This window comes from Planococcus citri, chromosome 2 (assembly GCF_950023065.1).
Source record: "Planococcus citri chromosome 2, ihPlaCitr1.1, whole genome shotgun sequence".
Classification (NCBI taxonomy): Eukaryota; Metazoa; Arthropoda; class Insecta; order Hemiptera; family Pseudococcidae; genus Planococcus; species Planococcus citri.
Window position 1 is genome coordinate 62,299,522 of NC_088678.1, and position 20,036 is coordinate 62,319,557.

Consider the following 20,036-nt stretch of genomic DNA (forward strand, 5'->3'; position numbering starts at 1 on the left):
ATTTTCGAATTGAACTATTGAGCAATGAAAAATTGAGATTTTTCATTTGTCGAACGTTAGAATAGCAAGAATTTGAAAAAAAAAACAAAAAGTACTTACTACTCGAAAATTATAGCTCGTTTTACCGAATGTTTCTGATTATTTCTGGATCCGTTCTCTTTGTTTTCTTAATATTTTCGCAATTTTGTGAGAATTATAAATTTTTGAAATATTTATTTTGGTTACCTATTTTGTAGGTACATAAATACATATGTTGGGGGCAGGAGTGTTGGGATATTTTTCGTTTCGAAAAACGTCCATCTAAAATATTTCTTTTTGGTTTTGAAATGTTTTTGCCTGTTGGACAACCTCAATATCCCGAAATTCAAAATTTTTTGCCATTCTGAAGCATACAGCGTGATTGCCCATCGCTGTTCAAAATTTTTAAATTTCATCAGAATGCGTAGAAATTGATTGGGCCTGCTGAAAATCGCGTTGTGGCTTATTCTCAACCTGTTTATCAAGTTTATTTAAAGAAAACATTTCCAGAGGAACACCTTGTGCCTACAGGGTGTTCAATAATCTCACCAATACTGTAAATCCCACTCTTTATTTCCATGAAACATTGAATTTTCCTATTCATACGCTTTATTTTGTAGAATTTTTAATCATCTATTTTTCAACTCGCAGCACTAAATTCAAAATTTACCAAGTTTTCAAAACTTCCCCTTTTTTTTGGTGAATGGAAAATAGGAAATTTTTCTCTGTTATTACTTATTAGGCATTTTCAAAGAACTACTTTATAAATAAACAGGGTGTCTAACAGGTCCTACTGGTCCTATTAGTGCTACTTTTCAACAATTTTATGCAAAAGTCCTACTTTTTTTTAATTAGACCTTTTAAAACTTTCTATTTTCCCCCTTTTTTCCAGAATTTTGAGGGCTCATTTGTTGATTTTTTTAGATTTTGAATTGCACATTTTTGAGATCTTTCACCCTCGCTTCGCTCGGGCTGTTTGCTCTTCTTTTTCCACATTAGAAACTTATTGTTCTAATCCAAGAAATGTTCAAAGTTTGAATCAGGAAAATAAACTCCTCCCTCCATAAAGAAACTTTTTGTTTTCACTTCTCGAAACATGATTGAATTTTTGCATTCAAATACCATCGTTTTTATGCCTCTCGGAATACTGATTTCTGAGGGCTTTGGCCCTCGCCTCGCTCAAGCCCGTTCGCTTTACTTTGTCAATCTTGGATTTTTCAAAAAAAAAATTATTATTCGAATTTCAAAATTTTGAAACAAAATGACGAACTTTTTATGAGTAACTCATTACTCAAACATCATCGTTTTTTATATCTCTCGAAAATATACTGATTTTCGAGATTTTTTGCCCTTATTGCTTCGCTCGGGTCTGTTTGCTTTTTTTTATTTTGGATTTTACAAAAAAAATAAAACCATTCGAATTCTATCGTTTTTATGCCTCCTAGAATACTAATTTTCGAAAGCTTTTGCCCTCGCTTTGCTCCGGCCCATTTGATTTTCTTTTTACATTTTTTATTTTTCAACAAAAAATAACATTCAAATTTTAAAATTTTTAAGCAAATAGTACTTAATATGAAATATTTACGATCAAAATTGAAGAATTCTGGTTAAATTTGATTTTAAGTGAACATGATGTGATGTTCTTCAATTTTTAAAATTGAAAAAGAGAAAATCAAACGAAAAATTGAATTAAAACATTATATTTTATGGCGTTTTCCTACTTTTTAAAATAAAATCATAAGGTGTTTGAAGACAAGAAAAGCAAACATTTTTTACGAAAATTTTGCCAAAAACTTGAATGTGAATTTTTAACCCACCCCCCTTAAAAATTCCATAATTGCTCGAAAAATGACCTGCTGAATGTCCTGCTAAAAGTCCTACTTGAGTACTACTTTTTTATTTTGAAATTTTGTTAGACACCCTGATAAATCCGTAGAAAAGTATGTGAAGGGGTGTTTTTTTGATGATTTGAACTAATGATTTCTCAAACGCGTCGCTTATTGAGTGGAAAAATGCTCCCTTTGATGGTTGAATTTGTACTCGTACATACCTAATGTTCAAATTTCAGTAAAAATCCTGAAAATATAAATTAAACATTTTTAAAATTAGAAATCGAAATGTTCGAAATATTGTGTTATTTTCCTCTCCCTCCCCTCCAATTGAAAATTTCTTGGAATGTTCAAAGACTTTGCGACAGCAAAAATAACACGTAAAATTTTGACCTTTCGTCTTCTCCTTCGTCCCCCCTTTAAAAAAATAAAAAATTGGTCAAGTGTTTGCAAAATGTCCTGCCAATTTGAAATTGAAATATGTCAGCTATTTTTGTATCCCCCCCCCTCGAAAAAGTCTTGAAATGTTGAAAGACATTCAAGTTTGCCAGACAATTTCGAGTATGTTTTTTTTAGCCTAGCTGAGTGACGAGGAGAATAATATTCAACATTTTCTGTTCACTGAAATGGAAATTTTCTGAAATGTGCATGAATGGCTTAATCTTTTTTGAAACCACCACCCCCTCTGCCCCTTCGAATTCATATTCCCACATTTTGAGCCATTTTAGAGCCTGCATTACCGCGAAATTTTTCTAGGTAGTGTAGCCACAAAAGGAAAAAAACAAGCGATTCTATTATTGAATCGTAATTTAGAAGGTATTTTCATATTATGTACAAACAAAATTGACCGTTATGCCATTTTTTTTAGGCTGCCCCTTCCTGAAGGCCCATCCAGCCATCCTCTTTTCAAAAAATAGTGCTATCTGGCCACTTATCGAAAAATTTCGATCCGGGCCCTCCTCCCCTCCAATTTCAAAAATTAGAAAATTGCAAAAACTCCAAACTCAGTTTCATGTGGGATTTTCATCAAAACTACACCGAATGGCGAATGGTGCCTCATTCAAGAGAATAAAAGTTGTTCAGGATCAAAAGAGATAAGTTCGCGTATGTTTACCGGAGGCCCTTGTTAGAGATCGAAATTCTCAAAGTACTATACAATCAAAGCGTACGTGTATGTATACGCGAATACGATGGTTACCAGTGAGAAGGGTTCGTTTCTTTCCTACAGATTTTTTTATGTCTACATGGAATGCGATGGAATGCGGTTAAATAGCCGACAAGTATCCCATGCTTTGTTTTTAACTACCTTCGTAGTTGAGAAATGTCCCTGCTTGAAGCCCTGTGTAAACGCAGACTTCTAGGTGATAAAATTTTAAAACAACATAATTTTGTGAGAGATGTGTGATGTATCGATACACTATAGACTTGCAACTGCGACATTTATTGTTTTTAAAAACGTGATGCATGGTACGGAAATTCGAGCATTTAGCATTTAAAAGAATCGTGTGAAGTGGAAGCTCGCCTTCACTCGCCTTTTGTAATTGAAAACTTGCCGAACTCTAAGATGGGTACGTACAAATTAGTAATGGTCATAAAACTGAGAATTTGAATGCCTACAGTCGAGGGTGTACTTTTTCGTCATTTGTGTCGATGCCGATGCATTCCTTTTCAAGATTTAAGAAAGACGCAATAGTCAAGGCCACAGATGTGTGATCCCTTAGGTCTTTGTTTCTTGACCATTTTCAAGAGGCACGTGTTGTTTTGATTTTAAATAAGAGTTCATTCTGTGTTGATTCTTCGAGTGTACAGTTGGTTGGTATTCGATAGTGCTGTTACTGCTGTTATCAGTTTCTTTACGTATATTTTTATCATACGTACCTACTACCTAGTACCTAGTATGTACCTACTTACTTGAATTTTCATTTCTTATGTTGTGATCATTTCGGTTGTGAATTTTGTTTTAAGTATTATTTTGCGAGTTTTAACTACCTACGTGTGGTAAATCTACCGGAACTTTTAAACTCGAGTGTTTTACTGTGAATTTTACCTTGAGGTATTTCGTGGGTACTCGTTTCCATTTTTAAATTCGTGAATATTTCGCATTTCATCAGTAATATTTTAAACTTTTTGTGCAAATTTAATTTCTTTTGGAATTTTTTGACTGATTTTTCGTTTTTTTATCGGAATTTTCGAGTGTTTTTTTTGGCATTCATTTCCGATTTTTTTTTTTTTTGAATATTTTCGTGTGCTTAATTTTTTTTGCGTGTCATTTTCTTCGCTTTTCCTCTCTTACCATACATCGTAGCTGTGTGTGAATCGTTTCTGGTGACGTGATCTATCATCGTTTCCAGGCAGTTCATTCAATTTTGTCAGTGGCTTATTCAATTTGATTTTAGTGGATTTGATCATATTGCCGAGTTCGGTGAGTACTTTAAGAAATATTTCAATTACGTAAATATTATAGTCTATACAATCCACGACACAAAACGTGTTCACCTACCGGGATTTTTTTGGAGGCAAAAAATTTACTTGGCGTTTCGTCAATATCACTTCAGCATTTACGAAAATGACAACATAAAATTATTTTGTTTTCACGTGGGGTGGTTGGGGGTGAAAAGGGGGTATTTTTTGACCTAGTTGGGGGACAAAAATTCGACGGGGGATGGATAGGCTGGTGTCTTGGGATGCTGAGAATACAAAATTTTCTATCTGCTTCCTGCGCATATCAAAAGTTATGCAACCCTAAACGCAATTTTTGCACATTTTTTGAGGTTTTTCCGCCGCGCCCTAGTTCTTGTTGCGTAATCGGAGAAGACAATTTTTTCTCTCAGATTCTGTTACACCTCACATTTACCTTTCCAAAATCACCATATTCGTGAAATTCGACCGACACGTTTCGTCGCAATCAATTTTAAAAGTTGCGTAAGTACGACTTTTCATCAAATAACTACATATGTACTTCACAATTTTTTTTTCAAAAGTGGCCGTGTGACCTATCAAAATGGGTTAAAATTTCGCGCTTTGATTTACTTAAACTAAATATTGCTTCATGTAAATAGATTGCCTCTACTTACAAAGGAACCTCTTGAGGTGTCACACTCCGATTTGAATGGGATTGCGATTTTTGGAAAGAGCATAGTCTAAAACCTCCAAAACCAAATTTTCAGCTGCCCAAATACATTTTTCGATTATTAGCGAATTTTTGAAAATTCAAAATTGACTGTTTTTGGTGATTTATGTTTTTTTTTAAAGTACGTACTTGATCAGAAAAAAATGATCAAATGAAGTTCAAAAACTGATATTAATTCCCCAAATCCAAATTTTACCATTTCCAGCCATTCTGGAGCCTCCAGCGCGATTTTCAATTTCTCCAGAATTTTGAATGTGCTCCAGAAGGCGTGAATATGAAGTTGGGTAGCTAAAAATCGAGTTGTATATTACACTTGACCTGTTTAGCGAGTTTATCCACATTTGAGCCGAAATTGAGAGTGACACCTCAAGAGTGGTTTTTTGAGGTGCCACTCTCGCTCCAAAACGGCTGGAAATGGTAGAATTTGCGCTCCGGCGGTTAGTTCTTAAAGAAATACAGCAATTTGCACGAATTTCAAAAAATTCCTCGCAAACGGTTATCTTTTGATTTTTTGGATTTTTTTAATTTTGAAAAAAGCTGGTCAAAAAACCACTCTTGAGGTGTCACTCCCAAAATCGGCTAAAATGTAGATAAATCCGTTAAACAGATCGAGTGTAATATACAACTCGATTTTTAGCTGCCCAACTGCATAATCACGCCTTCTGGAGCAAATTCAAAATTCTGGAGAAATTGAAAAATCGCGCTGGAGGCTCCAGAATGGCTGGAAATTGTGAAATTTGGATTTGGGTAATTGATATTAGTTGTGGGATTTATTTTGACCATTTTTACTGATCAAGTACGTACTTTTTTAAAAAAATGCATAAATTGCCAAAAAAAAGTCAATTTTGAATTTTCAAACGTTCGCCAAAAATCAAAAAATGAACTTGGGCAGCTGAAAATTCGGTTTTGGGGGTTTTAGACTATGCTCTTTCCAAAAATCGCAGTCCCGTTTAAATCGGAGTGTGACACCTCAAAGGTTCCTTGTTAGCTCCTTTCTGCGATCTTACCAAAATCATTTTTTCACGGTTTTCTTATTCTCTTGATGAAATCTCAAAGAGTGTGAACAATTTCGAGGAAGGGGGAGAATTGGTGAAATGAAAAATCGCCATAATATTAGTGAAGTGGCAAACCGCTAAATTTCAAGAGAAAATTGCATTGGACGAAAGAAGCGTGAATTTTGATATGATGAATTTCATTCAAAAAGTAAACGAATTTTAATTTTTTTGCTATGAGTGCGATTTTTATTAACTTTTTCATGAAATACGTCAGAAAGAGGTCAAAATAACATAAATGAATAAATTCAAACTTTTTTTGATGTTTGGAATTGAAAATTGAGTTTTTTTAGATTTGATTTTTTTGTGATGAGTTTATTTCATCGAGTGGAGGGGTTTTTTCAACTTTTTCAACGGATACGTAAAAATAGGGGTCAAATGGGTCAACTTCACCACTCAAAACTTTTTTTCATGTTTCAAATCAAAAAATCGCATTTTTTCGCAAAGTTGAAATCTTTTTAAATCGACTTTACGACATAATGCCATCCAAATTTTTTAATATATTGTTCAGCATAAAAACTTGTCCATAGTGTATTTTTTTTCAGAATTTTTGAGAGTCGGAACGATATGAAAACTACGTTTTGAAACTTTTCGAGCTAATTTTTCGTATGAAAAAAAGTGGCAACACTGATTTTTATGATATCACCAGAAAGCCTTTCAAAACTCCTAACTATGGGGAAAAGTTCCATTTCGGTAAGTTTCGCGGTTATCGAGTAATCCACTGTTGAAATGGGGTTCACTGAAAACTTTGACACCTCCTAGCAGCCTTTAAAAAGGGCTAGAGAGTTGCGATTTGCTCCATTGGTAATCCCTTCAGAAGGTCTTTCCGCAGGAAAAATTTCAAAAAAATTGCCCCCCCCCCTACCATTTCTTGGTCGAATTGGCGTGGAATGGCCCACGTGCATATTGCGTCTGAATTTCATTTTTTTTTTTTTTTGTGGAAAATTGTGGGCCCAGGAGGTCATTAGTGTATTGGAAAGTAATTGAGAAAAGGATGCCTACTAATTCTCTGAATTCGTTTTTCAGCAGTCATCATCCGAAAATGAGTGAAAAGAGGAAATTATCGAGTGAAGAATCAGACGACTCTCGCACAAGCAGGAAGAAAGCAAATCGTAGTCGGAGACCAGAAGACCAACCACGGCTACAACTGCTGTCACCGCTACCACCGCTTATACCACCGCTACCTGCACAGCTGTCACCGCTACCACCGCTACCACTGCTACCAGAAAGCGCTTTCGATGATTTTAGCGGAAACAGGGACTGGCAAGGAGCTATACCTATCCAAACTGAAAGGCATGGAATTATTTTGCAAAATGTCTTGCAAAATGAGACTATTGATCAAAGCAATGCTTCGGTAGTAAGTAATTCTTTGGAACTGAAAAAGATCGCTGAAGACTTGTCTGTAATAAAACATAAACTCCAATCCGAGACTGAAGCTCGTGTAGCAGAATACACTCATATTAAGGAAACAATCAGAAGGACGCCAAACAGAAACACTTTTACAAGATCATTGGGAATTGACGCGAATTCAGTGATGAATGCTGGTGTATTTTTCACCGACGAGCTACGTCATTTTCCACATGAATTCATTAAGGACTTCGAAGACTATTTCGGCGAGATGAATGTAATCGAGGCGCATAAAGTTTTTGCATTCAAAGGAGTCATTTTGACAAGAACACGCGCGCAGTTCAAAGAAACTGTGATAAATGTCAATTCGTATGATGAAATTAAAAAACGATTTCTCTCGTTTTATTGGAACCTGAAAGCCCAAAAGAAGACGATGAAATATTTTCGTGATAATGTCGTATTTGCTGACGATATTAACATAATGGCCGCTCAGATGCAGAGATGGGCTAGAACCCTTAGCCATCGATACTTCAGCTGCGATGAGGAGATTGAGATTATAGACTTGCTTATTGAGAGAGCTCCGATGCGATACCAAGAAATGTTGTACCATGAAGGGCAATCGATCGATCTATTCATCCGTAGGCTTGAAGTTATGTCGCAAATTGACGGTGATTTCGAAAATGAGGTTCCTTTCGTCGTCGTACCACAGCCAATGGAGAACGAGTAAGAAGTAATAATCAAATCAAATCAGTCTATTACTCTTGAAGCATTTACGTTAAATGAAATGTGTGGGAAAAATCGCAAATTGGTAGGAATAAAATTAAACAATAATAAGCACGAAAGAAAAAGTCGAAATTTCAAATGAAAACATACGTATTAGGTACTTAAATCTGCAATTCGGGATTTTCAAATTCAGGATAAGCACAATTGAAAAAGTGATCATTCGGGATTTTGGATTTCGGGAAAACTGTATTTTTTTTTTATAATTGAAAAATTCAAGCTTCAATGTGGCCATATTATCGACTTGAATAAATAAGCCAAAAATTTTAAACCTTTCAACTTTTAAAGATATGAGTTCCACTACCAAAAATTTCATTTTTTCCCGAATTTTTCAAATCTTGTTTAGGATTTAAAACTACCCTTCAACCTTCAAATTCAGTGGTTCCAATAAATCTTCAAATTTTTTTATAAAATGCAGTTTGTGTTTTTTTTCAACTTTTTTCATTTTTCTGAGGGCTGAGGGTGATTTTTATTCATTTAAAATTTAACAATAGGCCTATAGGTAATAATTTCGGTTGGACGGTGGATAATTGATAGAAACTGACTTTGAAATTCAAACAATCGTCATCACTGAGACCCTTATTAATGCTTCAAAATTTGAACAAAAATGTGAAAATAATGACGTTTTTTCCATTATATATAATTTTTTTATTCTTTTATCGATGTTGACATTTTGCCACGTTACTATTCGAAATATTTTTCTTTTCAAAAATTGGTACAAGAGTACTTTCAGCACATTAGTCGTACATAATTATTTACATTACTTTGATATTTTAAGATTTATTTCTTTTGTTACGTAAGTATTAAGATTTCTAGAGTGACGTTTTTTCCATTATTAAGTAGATCTGCATAAGCTACATAGGTATATAAGTTTTTTATTCTTCTTTTCTGGATTTTGACCTTCTGTCACGTTACTCTGACACGATTTTTTTTTCAAAAATTTCAAGTTATTTCAGCACATTACTCATATCAACATTTTTCTTAGATATTTCAAGATTTATTTTTATTTCTTTTGTTACGTAAGTGTTTAAGATTTCTGGAGTGACGTTTTTTTCATTATTATGTATATTATAAGTTTTTTATTCTTTTTTTCTGTGTTTTGACCTTCTGCCACGTTACTCTCTGATATACATTTTTTTCTTTTCAAATATTTCAAGTCAACTGTATCGAACATTATTCTTATGTACCTATTCACATTACTTTATTGATATTTTAAGACTTATTTCTTTTGTTATTCAAGATTTCTGGAGTGACGTTTTTTCTATTATTATGTAGGTACTTAAGTTTTTTATTCTCTCTTTTTTTTTATTTTGATATTTTTTGCCACGTTATTTCGGCGCAACATTTTTTCTTATTACTTAGTCTTAAGATCGTATTTCATTGATTTCCAATTAATTGAATACACCTTTCGTGGTAATTGTGGTTTTCATTTCTTTCATTTACGTTATTGCTTCTTTTATCACAATTTTTGAGTGATAGTTATATGTAAGGTAGAGTGGGGTAATTGCAAAAACGGGGTAGTTGCAAAATTGTGACCTCATGCAAACAAATATCAATTTTCTGGTTGTGCCAACTAAGGGGCGTCGAAGCAACAACCTTTACCGACATATTCACCTGGTCACAACTCGCCGGGTTCAACTTGTCGCTCCGTAGCAAACACTTTTATCAAAGCATGTTGAAACCACTCATAAGTAAAGTGAGAGGTGTTTTTTTAAAAAATACTTGTGAAATAGAAAAAACTGTCGATTTATCTGGAATTTTCACGATTTAGGGTCATGAAGGATTGAAGTTTAAGGTAAGATATCGCAATTCGAAATTTTTTTTTTATTTTGGCCGTAAATTGCGTTTTTGCAATTACTCCAGAAAAAATCGACTCGGGGTAATTGCAAAAACGATTTTTTTTTTCATTTTTGCACTTACCACAAATATTTTTTTGCCCTAAATAACTTGAAAATGGTTCGAAATTACCAAAAAAAAAATAACTTTCACGGTCACATGATGAGTTACACGTTAGAGAAGTGATTAACAGTTTTACTGAATTTCTAAATTATTGCTCCTTTTTAATGTTTTACTAATAATTTGACGAAAAATGTATTTCTATGACGAGTTTTTTACATAAAAAACATCAGAAATGATCAATAGTTGATTTTTTGTTCATTTTAGCGAGTTTTAAAAAAAATAATTTTTCAACATTTTTTTACTCCCCTAAAAATTTTTTTGGGAAGTGGAAAAGTCATCATCGAATTTGTAACCGAATCAAGACCACGAATACATCAAACGTTAGCAAATGGCGCGTAGAATACAGTGAGTGTGTTGAAAATGCATAAAAATGCAAAAATAAAAAAAATATCACCCACTTTTGCATTAACCCCAACATGTGGTAAATGCAAAAGTCGATTTTCAAATTTTCAAATTGCAATTTTCTCCTCGATTTGTGTACCAAATTGTACCAAAATCTTACCATTGATAGAGAACCCCCTGAAGTATACGTGGTACAAATTTCAGCTTCATTCGTGCAATAGTCTTCTCACAGCGCCCTCTCAAAGTGTCACTAATCAAATAGTGCTTTGCAATTACCCCACTCTACCTTACTTAGCTACTTACTCATTATTGAATATTTTCGCAGTTTAAAAATTGACAAGTGTTTTAAGTTTAATTAAAATGGCTGTAAATGGTGATTTTTTTCCGTAAAAAAACCAAATAATCTAATTTTTCAAAAAATTGTCAAAAGTTTTGCTTTTTGGTCAGAAATTCCATAGGCTCCTCCTTTTACTACAATTGTTCAAGTTTCGCTTTTGGCCAAAAATTGTTTTTTCCTCCTGAAATTGCAAACTTTCTGCCAAACTGACTGCCTAGGGGTGCGAATATGTTGAATCTTGCTCTGCATACCTACACCGCCCATATTATTTGGGCATTTTATACATATGTTGTGTACCAAGTCCGAAATTGTACAATTCGGGGTTGGTACAGCCAATTTTGTACCATCTCCGAAGTGTCCAGACCAAGCGTGAATATTACTTTTTCATCGGACTTGGTTTGTACCATGCCCGGAGGGTCCGGACAAAGTGTTCGACTTGGTACAATTTGTGTTGTGCAAAGTCCGAAATATAGTTTAATATTGAATGAATTCGAATTTTACATCCCTTTATTCCATAAATATTGAACCAAATAAAATGAAATTTAAAGATGACCCTAAAATGCACCACCAGCAAAATTTTCAGGTGCTGAAATTCATTTGTTGATTTTTGGGAAATTTTTAAAGATTCAAATATTGCTATATGCTCACTTCTCAAGAAAAAAAATTAAAAGATCAAATTGATGTACTAACTAAAATGCTGAAATTTAGTTTTACTCTCTATTTTCAACTTCTAGAGTCGTGAAATTTTCGTACCTTACTCATTTGAAAACTATGCACTAAAACTTAGATTCCAAATTTATTTTTTAATGGATGTTTCAAAGTCAAAATTTTACCAAATTGTCGTGAAAGGCTGAAATTTGGTTTGTACCATATTATCAATTTTCTGAGTTAATAGTTAATTTTTCCAGTAATTTTTTAAAAAATTAAAAAATTTTTGGATTTGAACTGATACAAAATGGTTTTGAAAAAATCGATCGAAAAGGTCATAAAGATCGATGGCTAATCCGGGTTTATGCTAAATTTTAATTTTACTCTAAATACGTACTTATGCACAATTTACAAGTAGGTATAAAAAAAATCGCAAAAATCGAGATGAAAACGCTTCAAAATTTGCTGCCTCCGAAAATTTGCTGCCCTAGGCAGAAGTTGAAAATAGAGAGTAAAAACTAAATTTCAGCATTTTAGTTAGTAATACCTCAATTTGATCTTTTTATTTTTTTTTCTTGGTAAAAATTCCCCAAAAATCAACAAATGAATTTCAGCACCTGAAAATTTTGCTGGTGGTGTATTTTAGAGTCATCTTTAAATTTCCTTTTACCTACATATTTGGTTCAATATTTATGGAATATACGGATGTAAAATTCGAATTCATTCATTATATGTAATATAAAACAGAAAACTATATTTCCGACTTTGCACAACACAAATTGTACCAAGTCGAACACAAAATTGGCTGTACGTACCAACCCCGAATTGTACAATTTCGGACTTGGTACACAACACATTACACTGAGACTAGCCCTAGCCCATGGATTTAGTTTTTCGTATTGCAATGCTGTGTTGTTGCGTTTCGATTTGTTTTTTATATTTTGGTATTCCCGAGTAACGTTTTTCTGTAGACGTTTCAACGACTGAGGGTGTAGAAAAAGGAACAGATTCATACTTCAAAACAAACGTTTCACTCTGTGTTTTGTTTCTTTATGTCGTAGGTCTGCACCCGAAATCGCTACATTGTATTGTTATGGTATGCGACATCAGATCCTTCTTACCTAAACGGTCGCGGGTTGACGGACTGTATGGTATTTCTTGTAATTATTGGCAACGTGGTTTGTATGAGAATGCATTCGTACCTCGGTCTCGGTAAAGTCAAAGATCCCTGAGATCTGCATTTGCTCTCGCCAGTCGCCATTTCGTTTTGCGTCTAGCTAACAACAGCAGTATTTACCTCGTTGAGTTAATAAGTTCTTCACGTATTCGTTAATTGTTCGTGTATAGGTGTTCGTACCGAAGTGTAGGCCTATATTTCCTTTAAAAGTTATCGTGTTCGCATTACATTGATTTCCAATTAACTGAATAGGTGAATACATCTTTCGTGATAATTGTGGTTATCATTTATGTGAGTGTTTTTTTCATTATAATAGAATAGCTATACGAGTATTTAGTTGATAAACCTTTGATAAACTCTTTAAGGTAAGAGCTAGTTCGTGAGTAGGCCTACCCCTATTATTAGTATGCTCTGGTGTCCAGCGTGCTCTTCTTTTAAACTCGAGCTACAAGTTTGAGTTGGAAAAAGAGTAGGCAATTTCTCGCCAGTATTGTGCACTTTTCGGAAAGCTGAAAGCTGAGGGCATGAGGGGAGGTTTGAAAGCTAAAGCAACTAATTAAAAGCTAGCCAAAGCCAGAAGCTTTATTTATTCAGTTTTCTTTAATTTTTTTTTGCGAATTTATTACTCTGTTTTCTGTAAATTTCTTTAATTTCTTCTTGCTTTTGAGTTTTGACTGTGATCAAATTTACGGGGGAAAAAAATTTTAAAAAAGCAAAAACCCTTTTGCAATCAGCGAATAGCTGATGGCTTGTTTTTATAATATGATTTTGTTTTCTTTCGTTAATTACCTATATATATTTTTACCTATATAGTTGTGTATTTTTTGGAGTGTTTCCTGACTGCGATTCTCCAAAAAGAAATCGAGATCTCGAGGCGCCAAAAAGAAGGATCATTTTCCGTCTTTGCGAACAAGACGTAAGACTGTAATAGTCTACAGTCCAAACACCAAAAAGTGCTCTAGAAACCGAAAAGAGTTGGCTTCTTTGAGGGATGAAAAAAAGAGTAGGCTTTTCGTTAGTATATTATTAGCATTCAAGAAAATGGACATTTCGGATTTTTTGGCCGGCACAATAGGGAGCTGGAGCCTCAAAACTCCCATTTTTCGAAGTTGGCCGGGGACAAAATTTTTTTTTTAATTTGGTAGCGGACAATCACCCGAGTATAGATATATATTTTTTTTGAGTGGGCTCCGGCACAATTGCGTTCCAGAGCTGCACAAAGGCAAATTTTTAGCCAATTTTTGCACTTTTTCACATAAAAACGACTCTGTGGAAACATTACGGCCTTCGGGACAAAAAATACGCACCTACATGATTGCATCTACTCCTCCCACACTGATAGAGACCCACTTTGTGAAAAACGGCCGGCACAATACCCCGCAGTGAATTTTCAAAGTTACGCATCCGGGCCATTTCATTAAAAAAAAATGTATGTATGACATTTTGACAACGTGACCGTGCGACCTGTCAAAGTGGGTTAAAATTTCGCGAGAAAACCGAAAATCTCAATGAAAATTTTTTTTGAGCATTTCATGAAAATTTTGAGCAAAAAAATTGTATGAATCATTTCTCAAGTAGGTACTTTTAGTCTGTTGTAACATGTGACCTATACAAAATGGTTAAAATTTCGCGAGAAAACTGAAAATCCCAATGAAATTTTTTTTTGAGTGTTTCATGAAAATTTTGAGCTAAAAAATTTGCATGGATCATTTTTCAAATACGTACTATTAGTCTGCTGTAACATGCGACCTATTAAAGTTGGTTAAAATTTCGCGAGAAAACCACAAATCTCAATGAAAAATTTGTTTGAGCATCTCATGAAAATTTTGAGCTAAAAAATTGTATGAATCATTTCTCAAGTGGGTACTTTCAGTCTGTTGTAACATGTGACCTATACAAAATGGTTAAAATTTCGCGAGAAGGCCGAAAATTTCAATGACAATTTTTTTTGAGTGTCTCATGAAAATTTTGAGCTAAAAAAATGGCATGGATCATTTTTCAAGTTCATACTATCAGTCTGTTGTAACATGCGACCTATCAGTAAAAAAAAATTCTTGAACTGTTCATGAAAATTTTGCAGTAAAAAAATTGTATGAATCATTTCTCAAGTATTTTCAGTCTGTTGTAACATGCGACCTATGTGAAAGGGTTGAAATTTAGGGTAAAGTATAAGTAAAGATTTGGATAGATTTTTATAAAAGGCTTATCACAACAATCTTGAGCCTCAAAAATTTTATACATTGTTCAGTATTTCCAATGAAATACCGTCAAGATCGCTTCAGTTTGGTAAACCCAACACAAAACAGACACAATCATTCTCACTATTTATATAATCATCAGGGTATCTAACAGGTAGTCCAAGTAGTGAAAAAGTAGTGAATTTTGTTAAAAAGGTAGTGAAAAAATGAAAAAATTCAAATTCGTTCTTTTTTCTCGATCTTTATTCCGTAGAAAAGAGCTCATTTGTCGACTTTTTTAGAGCTTGAATTACACATTTTTGAGAGCTTTTGATCGGGCTGTTTACTCTTTTTCCCCGGTGAAAAACTATTGTTCAAATTCAAGAAATGTTCAAAGTTTTGGACCAGAAAAATAAACTCCTCCGTCCTCCCTGCATGAATTTTTTTTTCACTTCTCAAAACATGAATTTTTGAAAGCTTTCTGCCCTCGCTTCGCTCGGGCTCGTTTGCTTTTTTTTCAACAAAAAAAAATCATTTGAACTTCAAAATTTTGAAGCAAAGTAATAAACTTCTTATAATTAATCAATTCATCGCACAAAAAATCGTCGTTTTTTACATATGCAGGTTTTTTGTTGTATTTCTTTTCTGAGGGGGACGCTAAATTGAAGTTGCAAGTCCCTAATTTTCATACACCCCCCCCTCACCGCACTATACATAATTTGAATTTTTGAGAAAAAAAATCGATGTACCCACGCCAAATTATTTTTTACCTATTGTTTAAACAAATATTTTCGGAATTATAAAAAGTACCCAATTTTTGTGTTAATTCAAGTACAAGGTAAGTACTCAAAGTGTCTACTGAAATCAAAAAAGCAAATTTCTTGCCTTCTTCGTTCTGTTTTCTTGCTTCCAAACATGAAATTTCGTACCCCTCCACATGTTTACGCATAGGTAATTTTCGCTACCCTCCCCCACCCACAAAAAAAAGTTTTTTCTCAAAAATTTATGGATCGACGTCATGTTATTTGTGGAGGGGGATGTATCATGTCATTTTGCTGACAAAAATCAAAATTATGTAAAACATGGTGAACATCAGTGGTGTTTACAGAATGAAATCATAGAGGGAGTTTATATTTTTATTTTTGATTGGGGGGGGGGGAAGAGATTAAAACCAAATTCTTAGAAATAAAAAAAATCGACATTTTAGATAAATTTTCGAAAACCCTTCTTAATGAATTATTATATGATTGAAACGAAGGTAAAATTACTGCTCGAGCGAAGCGAGAGCAAAAATTTGCTGAAAAAATTGGTCCAAAAAACGAAAAAACGACCATTTTGTGAGTATGTTTTTATTTTACATTTTCACCAGAGCATAATACTCGTAGTATCAAAAATTTTGAACAGTTAGTGGTTCTGTTCAGAAAAAATGAAAAATTCGCACTTTTCAAACAGTTTTGGTATTACGAGTATTTTTGGAATTTTATACTTAGGTACTCAATTTTTGAATTCTTAAAATGTTTGAAAGTAGCACTTTGAATAGCCCGAGCGAAGCGAGGGCAAAACCTTTAGAACATTTTTAATTCAAAAAGTAGAACAACATCAATTTTAATGAAAGGATTCGATTTTTCTGACCCCAACATTTTTCAAAATTGATGGGATAACTTCAATTTTTCAGAGATTTTTGGATTCTTTGGAAATTTTCTTGCTTTTCGAAGGAATTTCTATACTATTTTCTTGCTTTCTCGCTACTTTCTTGCTACTTTCTTGCCAGTAGACAGTCTCATACTGAGGTACAAACTTAAATGCTAAATTTTAGATTCAGAGCGATTTCCAAGTTTTCATCGTAAGTAATTCTGATCTCGGTTTCGCTTTTTACTATTCTGATAATTCAAAATTTTTTGATAAAGTTACCAAAATTTTTTCATTTCTTCTTTTTTTTCAAATTCGTTCACTTTTTTAATTTTTACGAACATTTTTCGATATTTTCGAACTTTCCCAGTCCCCCTGAGTCCCCCCCCCCACAAAAAAAGCCCTGCATATATGTATGTACCTCCCTCTCGAAATCAAAAATTTGGTTTGTTAAAAAAAAACTTTTTATTCGCTCAATTACATTACATGAGCACGAACCTTTAACGTGAAAAAAAATCAAAAATTGAAATGATAAAATTATACGTATTTTCGACATCTGCTTCCTTGAAAAAATCTTGGGATGTTGAAGACATTGGAAAACTAAAAGCGAAAAATTTCTAATGTAAAATTTTGTGCCTCCCCGGCTCCTTTTTTAAATAAAATCTCTAGTGTTTAAGAAATGTCCTGCAAAAGTCCTGATTTTCTATTTTGAAATTTTATTTGACACCTAGTCTTATAACGAATGTAATAAGCTCGTTTATTTGTATTGTGTAAGGAGCAGTTATGGCCTGACCGCCTCAGGAGGTATTATAGGAATACGTCCTTGAGGAGGTCGATATTGTACTCGTCACGTATGTGAGGATTATGATATACACCTCGAGAGGGTGCTCCCTCTAGAGAGTAACGTTTTAACTACGATCAGACGATCTGAGGTTAGATCCAAGGATCGTCTGAGCTCGATCTTCACTTGTTCGCGGAGTGGCCAGCCGTGTGGCAATGTCATTGATTAATTCTTGAGACTGAGTGTCTCCCTTACCTTCAATATTTATCGAACCATCTTTGATGGTAAATACTTTTATTTTTATTCAATTGATTAACTCCTCATCATGTTAGTCGTTTGGTCGCGATGATGAGGAGGTATTTTTTATAAATTTACCTGAAACTACCCAGTGAGTCCGGACATTGAGGTAAGTCAATCAAGATAATGTGTACTTAGAAACTAGTGCTGTCGCTAAAGGTCTTAGTATTGGGGGACCGCAGGAGAGGCAGTAAACGTGTACAGTTGTTTGAGTTGATTATTTAATCGATCTCCTTCATCCTCCTAATGTAGATTATGATTGCCTAATCGCAGTTATAATCAACTTCTTGTCTTTCAATGGCCCCGTGAACCATTGAATTTCATCCCGTTCTTCCATCAAATGTATAGGGAACTCAATTTATTGTGTTCGCCTTTTAGTCCCCTACCACCTTGGTGGTATAAGGAGTGCCTTAAAAAAGCCTTCTATAACCGGTGAGCCTCCCAGCCCAGGCACAACTGGCTTGAGTCCTCCGAATTATTATAATCATATTGTTGTATTATTTATTAATTGCAATAAATCATGTATAATAATTCGATTCTTAATCTTTGTCAGTGTGAGTGACTAAGTGAGAGAATCCAATTGTGAGATGAACGATGTCATCTAGAGTGATTTAGATAGGTATGTGAGCTATCCGAGTAAGCGAAATTATTCACCCCTTAGGAATAATTTTTATCATCCCCTTGTTGAAATTATTATCATCATATTCACGTATCTATATCATGACGGATCGCACCGTTACAATTGTTTTTTTTTCAATAATTTTGATTGAAATTACAAATTTTCTTCCAGTTTCAATAATTTTTGTAAGAATGTTTATGTGAAAAATTTGACTTGGTAATTTTTTGTGTTGGGGGGGGGGTCGAGTGATGGCATTCTGAAAATTAGGTTGAAAAAAGTAGTGATTTTTTTCAACAACAAAAAACCGTTAGATACCCTGATCAATGATCATGATAGGTACAAAAATAAATGAAAAATTTACAAAAAAAAAGAAAATCGTATAGAAATTAATCATATTCTCCTTCTTCTTCAATGCCATCATCATCTTTGGCACAATCGTCGATGGCATTGACATCGTCATAATGCGACTCATGGGGCTTAAAATTGTTGAGCTGTGCTTTCTATAAATGAAAAAAAACTATCCAAATTTTTGTATTTCACACGAAATTTTAACCCTTCCATATACTTGGGTCGTTACAACAGTTTGAAAGTACTTCAGAAATTATTCATACAATTTTTTAGCTCAAAATTGTCATGAAATGCGCAAAAAAAATTTTCATTGAGACTTTCAGTTTTCTCGCGAAATTTTAACTCACTTTGACAGGTCGCACGGTCACGTTGTCAAAATGTCATACATCCATTTTTTTTAATGAAATGGCCCGGATGCGTAACTTTGAAAATTCACTGCGGGTCATTGTGCCGGCCGTTTTTCACAAAGTTGGTCTTTATCAGCGCGGGAGGAGTGGATGCAATCATGTAGGTGCGTATTTTTTGTTCCGAAGGCCGTATTGTTTCCACAGAGTCGTTTTTATATGAAAAAGTGCCAAAATTGGCTAAAAATTTCCTTTGTGCAGCTCTGGAACGCAATTGTGCCGGAGCCCACTCAAAAAAATATATAATATCTATACTCGGGTGAGTGTCCTCTACCAAATTGAAAAAAAAATTGTCCCCGGCCAAATTCGAAAAATGGGGTTTTGAGGCTCCAGCTGCCTATTGTGCCGGCCAAAAAATCCGAAATGTCCATTTCCTTGAATGCTAAATATACTAACGAAAAGCCTACTCTTTTTTTGTCTCCAAAAACGGCCACTCCAATGACACTTTTTCGCTCTTGGACTGTAGACTATAGACGTAATATGAGTATAGATGTAGGCCACCGTTTACCCCGCCACCTCCTTACCAAACTGGTTCTCCAGCGAGCTACGTTTACGTCATACAGTTGCCGCAGCCGCGCGTGTTCCTTTGAACGCCTTTGCTGTCGCGCGCAGCTTACAACCCACTTGGCAACACTGGTAGCGTACGCGTATTTATAGTATTTTATTCTAAGCATACCTACCTACGTAAAAGATCCAAACAAAAATTCAGTAATTGAAAAAAGGATGCCTACTAATTCTCTGAATTCGTTTTTCAGCAGTCGTAATCCAGATATGAATGAAATGAAAAAATCATTGGACGAAAAATCAGACGTCGACGATACTCGCACAAGCAAGAACGAAGCAAACTGCAGTCAAAAGATGGAAATACCGTTATCACGAGGAGACCTACCAGAAAACTTTTTCGGTGATTCTTGCGGAACTTCGGACCAGCAAGGAGCTATTCAAAGTGAAGTAAGACTGAACTATGATTTGCATGAGCATGAGAAACGCATCCAACTCGCCACACTTTTGGCCAAAGAGGCGAAAGCTTCGACGGTCAATGCAAAATTGAAAATTTCCGAATTGACGAACCAAATCAGAGGCGTAGGTCTTTCGTATGGAATTCTTTCGAAAAATCTCTATAGTCAAAAGGTGACTATCGAACAAAACAAAGCTTCGGTAG

At 34.3% G+C, this 20,036-nt stretch overlaps 2 protein-coding genes across 2 annotated transcripts in view; one reads left to right on the plus strand and one right to left on the minus strand.

The window, feature by feature from the left end:
- The window catches only part of Cc2d2a (Coiled-coil and C2 domain containing 2A), a 45,112-nt gene that overhangs the window by 15,564 nt on the left and 9,512 nt on the right, over positions 1-20,036 (minus strand). The gene's annotated exons all lie outside the window — the stretch shown is intronic.
- On the plus strand, positions 3,649-9,682 carry LOC135836948 (uncharacterized). The gene is made up of 2 exons (XM_065352038.1): positions 3,649-4,269; positions 7,056-9,682. The coding sequence occupies exon 2, from the start codon at positions 7,072-7,074 to the stop codon at positions 8,101-8,103; it is 1,032 nt and encodes a 343-aa protein (XP_065208110.1). The 5' UTR covers positions 3,649-4,269; positions 7,056-7,071; the 3' UTR covers positions 8,104-9,682.